We start from the raw sequence: 6369 nt of genomic DNA, 5'->3' as shown, positions 1-6369 counted from the left end.
AAAAAAAAAAAATGTTTCAGAGTTGTAACAACACTGAAGTTACTGAGTAAGAGTGAACTTAAATACTATTTAGAAAATGCATGTTAAAATCTGAATACTCTTTTGAAAGTGTGCAGCTGAAATTAATTTAAACTACTAGCAGGCAAAGCACCGTGTCCGCCTAATATCTGTACCAACAGTAATAAAAAAAAAGATGCATATAAGAGCCATTAGTTTATAAAAGTCAAGGCAAACATAAATTTACCATTTTAAAAACAAAAAGTAGCAGGAGGATGTAACTTCATAACCTCATTTTCTAAGCAGAATCTCAGAGGGAAAAAAAGAGAAATTAAGTGTAATGCAAAAACAGATTATAGCAGCCAAGTGGAAAAATTCACTCTAACGTGGATTATAATTATGAAACAGTGAAGGTAGATGTCATATTTTCGGGATTCGGGAAATACGTGATTTGTACCATTTGTTCTGTGGGTTTTTCATGTGGATCGGTGCCACTTAAACGGCTGTAAAGCGAAGGTTTTGGACCTTAATCTGACTGACTACCTGTGTGGTTTGGATCGGGCTGAAGCATTGCTGCTCTCGTTTGTTCTTAAATTACCTGCTCGGTATCGGAGGGGCTCGTCGCTCCGACTGCATGTTAAATGTATTTTATATAATTATCACATTTAAAAAAAGCTAAGGAGTTGCTTTAAAATAATTTCATACTCCGTATAACACAAACAAACATCAACACACGTATTGACTTACCTTGTACCGAATCGCTGCCTCTGTTCTCAGCCTGTTCCCGTTGCAGTGGATTTCCTCCAGCATTATTTTCCTCCAACAAATTATTCCAGTGAACAAAGCACGTACAGCTCCCTTTTAACCTCCATCTTCCCGTTTCTGACGCTGGATCTTCAATATCCTCAAGCTTTGAAATAGCAGGCAGTTACAAACCGGGTGTTAGCTGTAGTGGCTAAGTCTTGGCTACAGTCCGCTGCCGCCTTGATATCAGTAAAAAAAACTGAAAATGAAAAAAACTAAGCACCGGATGGTACCGGCTAATTACTGGACACAACGGCACACCACAAAACTCGGTTGTTGTACCAGTAGCTCACAGATATTTTAAGTTTTGCGTCTTTTTCACGGTACAGATCTTGCAGCTTTGGGTAAAAACAATAGGAGCAAGCAGGACCCGGAACCAATCTATGTGGCATAAGTTCAAACGGAAATACGTCACCACCTCTCGTGGCATATACCCCATTAACAGTATATCATCAGTGGCTATGCTAACTAGCTTAACAATTTGTGGTGAACCAGAGTGACTGACAGCGGTAAGACCCTCCTCCTGTCGCTGAGTGAGTGGGAGACCTGGGAGACCAGAGGAACTGCAGATTCTAGGAAATTAAATCTGAAGTTACCAGGAAAAAAAATATTGTCCAATCACCATTTTTTTAAATCCCACAGTGTTTGTAAAGTAATAAAAGGTTTTATGCACTTACTTTGTCTCTTCCCATAAAATGTGTTATTACTGATAAAGGCCATTTTTATGAATTAGAAAAAGATACAAAGTCCCACCCCTTCACATGTGGCATCATTGAAAAGCCCTAAATGTCTCCAGATACCAAAAGGAACTAATTCAGTAGAATGCAGGGGGTGGGAGATATTCAAGTTTAGAAATGTCCTCTACAGAGGACAAAAAATGAACTACTGGTAGTCAGGAGGTTAAACTTTTTAGCAACATAGCCGCTTTTGTCGCCGCAGTTTTTTTTTTTTTTATGAAACAGATAATCTGAAAAAGATTGATCTCCTTCACCTAATCTATGAGCCGCCTTAAGAAAGGCACCAAAAATAACCAATCAGAGCCAGGAAGCGGATGAGGATGATTGACAGCGCTAAGACCCGCCTCCTGGCTCTGATTGGTTGAGCCAAGCAGAAGAGTTCAATTTTTCCACAGATTATCTGTCTCATATTATACTGCTAAGACATGGTGACATTTTCAACAAATTTGTAAAAGAAAAATATGTACATATATTCATATGAAAGTTACATACTGCAGCTTTAGTATTGATTAAGATTATTGGCAGATTATTTTCACTTATGAGAAAAATATCTTGTTATTAAATGGTCTGCCAGTAGAACTATTACTGTATATACATATATATATTCTTATTTTCACTAGAAATTAGACCAAAAATACTTGGTAAGACTTTGTGTTTTTACAGTGTAGTGCATTTCTCAGGTCTTTGAGGATGAATTGAAGCTGAAAAACAACATTAACTGTCAGGATCAAGTACATTTAGGACGGCCAGAAGAGGCTCTGATGATATGTCATAGGGTCCAGTAAAGCGTCTGGTTCTGGCCGACCGTCGGCTCAGTTTGTTTCCTCTCACAACAAGTAAATCTGACAGGATTTCCTCACCGTCTGAAACGCTTTCACAGGAGGATCTGTTACCGTTCAAACACAAACCAACAGTTATTAATAATCCGCTCTGTTACAGGAGACTTCAGGGATCCTCTCCTCTCCTCTCCTCTCCTCTCCTCTCCTCTCCTCTCCTCTCCTCTCCTCTCCTCTCCTCTCCTCTCCTCTCCTCTCCTCTCCTCTCCTCTCCTCTCCTCTCCTCTCCTCTCCTCTCCTCTCCTCTCCTCTCCTCTCCTCTCCTCTCCTCTCCTCTCCTCTCCTCTCCTCTCCTCTCCTCTCCTCTCTCTCCTCTCCTCTCCTCTCCTCTCCTCTCCTCTCCTCTCCTCTCCTCTCCTCTCCTCTCCTCTCCTCTCCTCTCCTCTCCTTCCCTCCCTCTCCTCTCCTCTCCTCTCCTCTCCTCTCCTCTCCTCTCCTCTCCTCTCCTCTCCTCTCCTCTCCTCTCCTCTCCTCTCCTCTCCTCTCCTCTCCTCTCCGAGGTTTTCATCATGTTTTATTTACACGTCTGCCCAAGGAATCCTATACACAGGAAATGCTTGTGATTGTGAGGGAAGTTTATTTATTTCAAACAAACATTCCTGATTTGCTCAGCGTCGGCCTCGCAGCTCCTCTGTGGAGCGTGGGTCTATATTTAGCCATGATGGCGAAGCGGCGCTCTGATTTCATGCAGGTGACAGGTTGGAAACTCTTAATGAAGCCTCGTTTGTTGTTTTAAGGTTTTACTGTAACAATGTTTTCTTTTTCTCTCATTTTATCAGCCTGTCACATCGATGTTGAGCAGTTTTACTCAGTAGCTTCTTCTGTAGGATTTAGATGAGGTTGAGGACTGGACTTTGACTAGGCCACAATTTTCTGCTTTTTGGATTCAGGCTCTATTGATTTGATCAGGGTTCTGCAATCTGAGGTTCCAGAGTTACGTTATGTCCTCCAAACCGATTGTTCATGAAACCTGAGAAATATTTTTAAACATAACACGAATTTATAAAAGTTTTAACATGGTTTTAATGTTTCTTAAATGTTTTATTTGCACAGAATCTCTATAGCAATAAGGACATCTCTCTCCATTTTTAATCTGACTTTAATTGTTCATTTTTTTGGTCATTTTCTAATATCAAACATGGTTGATTAGTGCATCTTTTTCAGCATATTTTCTACGTTTTTAAATGTTACATTTGCGTAAAATCTCAATTAAAGACATCTTTCTTCATTTCAAATACATCTGGACTGTTTCATTCAAGAAAAGAATTTTAATGTCGTCTTGTAAAAGTGTGACATTTTTCTTTGTTTTAAAACGTAAAATTTCACATAAACATCTAGTTCTAGTGCAATAAAACATCATTTATGCAGCAGATATTCATAAAACTTAATTAATGGAGACCATAAGGGGGGAAATGGCTGCTCCGGTTGCTGAAGTGGCAGTTTTATAATTTGGTTATGTGGCTCTTTGAACAGGGCGGCATAAACCGGGGAGTTTGGGTTCAAAACAATTATAAAATCAGAAGTTTTGTTTTGCTTAATTTATTTAGTTAAATTCTAAATTTGCTTGTTTGTACATTGTAAAAAAAAATCAATTAGAGAATTGCAACAAATTGGATTCACTTTCATTATCAGTAATTTTCTCTTTATTCCTCTCGTTGCTTCCTGCTCAGATCCAGAGTTTGATTTATTTTAGGATTCCTGCAGCATGTCGCCTGCAAAAACAATCAGATCGAGCAGTAAAGACGCTAACAGGTGCATCCAGGGGACAAAGATTTTGTTTCTAGCAAAATTTTTTTACATCTATTTGTAGCATTTTTGACACGCAAAATGCTAAATAATGACAGCTGGCTGTAGTTTGATGCAGGAAAACAGCAGAAACATCCTGGTTCAGTCCATCAACAACTAACCAAACGCATTGCAAAAATCTTACAAAGTATTTTTGATCTTCTATGCAAATATCTTAGTACACTGGAAATAAGACAGAAAGCTAACACTTTATTTAAGGGGTGAGGTAAGACTGAGATGAAGCCTGTCATAAACACAAAGGAGTCTTTATTCATGTTTATGACGTGTCATTCTGTGATTAATGACACGTTTCATGGACTTTCAATCCAACTGTTAAGTCAGTCTTATTCAAACATCCCTTCAAAAAAAGTCTTACAGAAAAAAAATAACTCACAAGTAACTTTTCAGCAAAGTAAGAGTTAGTTTTTAATAATTCCTTCATATTGATTAAAGCATTATTAGTTCCCCTGGCAGATTAATCACTTAGTAACAGACATTTTTCCCATGTTATAAGTGAAATAATAGTGCAACTAACACTTTTTTTCATCAATATTAACTTTTTGACTTAAAACAAGCTCCTATCTTGTTGAAAAGTTACTTATAAGTAACAATTGAAGATATTTTTCATAAAGAAACTTTATTGATTGAATGTTTTTGCAGTGCAGTGAACTGGAATTTGCATATTTTCTGACTTTCTTCTGTTAAAATAAATCAATAACAGCGATGCAACAGTTTGATCTCTACCTGAACTTTATTTTTGCAACATTCCAAGGCAGAGCTGATCAGTTTATATGTTTTGGTTACAGCGTCCAGTAAAGTTAATCCTCACATTGTTTGGCATCTCCATGCCCTGTCGTGTTAAAGTACAACAAAAAATGCATTTAAACGTTTTTTATCTGCAACAATCAAAGAAACAAGAAGTCACACATGAACAAAAACACTCAGTAATTACGCCTGTCTTTCTGCCTGTTGTTCTGCTGTATTGTTTAAATGCTGATGATGGTGATGAACGTAATAAAAATGGCGCAGATCTTGCGGTTTCTGGGTAAATACAGCTTTCATTGGCAAACTTTTACGCATCTGTGCGTAAAAATCCTTGACTGTTTTTGCCCTCTCCCCTTCAGTGGAAGCGCAGCGCTGAGTCCGAGCAGGTGAGAGACAGGTAGGAGCAGAAGGGGAGTCCCACCTGGACCAGGTGATGGGGATGCGCACTGATGAGCGGGGGCGCGCACAGACTCTCCGCTGAAATGTCCAGGACGCGGCTGCGCGCTTCGTCTTGATTTTTGGATAGGATGCTGTCGATGGTGAACCCTTTGGACCTGTCCGTCCTCTGTTCGTTCGCTCTCGGTGTTTGCTGTGCGGCAGCGGGCAGGTTGGCGCGCTGAGCCGATCCTGGATCAGCGTGGGGTTCCGTGGAAATATGAGCTTTTTGTCTCTGTGCGGCTGGATTCTGCTGGGTGAACTTTAAAAGAACCGGTTCTGTGTTCGGCTCTTTATTTGGCGCCGTTGCTGTCCGCCAATCAGAGTTCAGAGTTCCCCTGGACGACGCGGACACTTTGGCGCGTCTCGATCCAGGATCTTTGGAGTCTGGCGAGTCCTGCTGGCTCTTGGCCCTCCTCTTCCTGCGGCGGTAGTTTCCGTTTTCAAACATATCCAGACAGCTGGAGTCCAGGGTCCAGTAGCTGCCCTTCCCCGGCCGGCCCTTCTCTCTGGGCAGCTTGATGAAGCAGTCGTTCAGCGACAGGTTGTGCCGGATGGAGTTCTGCCAGCCCTGCTTGTTGTCCTGGTAGAAAGGGAACCGATCCATGATGAACTGGTAGATGCCGCTGAGCGTGGCGCGCTGCCCGGGCGCGCTCCTGATGGCCATGGCGATGAGCGCGATGTAGCTGTAAGGAGGCTTCTGGGGGGGCTCCTGGGACCCCGGAACCAGGCTCAAGGTGCTGTCCCCTCCGTACAGGTAGATCAGCGGGGTTCCGGAGAGGCTCAGAGCCGAGGGGGAGACAGCGAGCGGCGGCAGGCGGCCGGGGAACAGAGCCATGAGGGGAGCCTCTCCTTCACCGACTGACTCCTCACACTCATGGGGCCCCAGAAAACTGTCCTGAGCTGTTGGAGGTTTGTTGCGTTATGTTGACACTGAAATGGGAAATAAACTGTCCATCAGAACCGGCCTGTGTTCCCAGCCCACCCACATTCATTCAAATTTCACCGAA

At 41.8% G+C, this 6369-nt stretch overlaps 1 protein-coding gene across 1 annotated transcript; it reads right to left on the bottom strand.

Moving 5' to 3' along the window:
* Positions 1–4723: 4723 nt before the first annotated feature.
* foxl1 (forkhead box L1) lies at positions 4724–6369 on the bottom strand. Its single transcript, XM_008412564.3, has one exon. It carries the CDS (start codon positions 6195–6197, stop codon positions 5280–5282), a length of 918 nt encoding a protein of 305 aa, XP_008410786.1. The 5' UTR covers positions 6198–6369; the 3' UTR covers positions 4724–5279.

The sequence above is a fragment of the Poecilia reticulata genome, chromosome 6, assembly GCF_904066995.2.
Source record: "Poecilia reticulata chromosome 6, P_reticulata-male-v2, whole genome shotgun sequence".
Classification (NCBI taxonomy): domain Eukaryota; kingdom Metazoa; phylum Chordata; class Actinopteri; order Cyprinodontiformes; family Poeciliidae; genus Poecilia; species Poecilia reticulata.
This window is presented reverse-complemented; position numbering and strand designations above follow the sequence as displayed.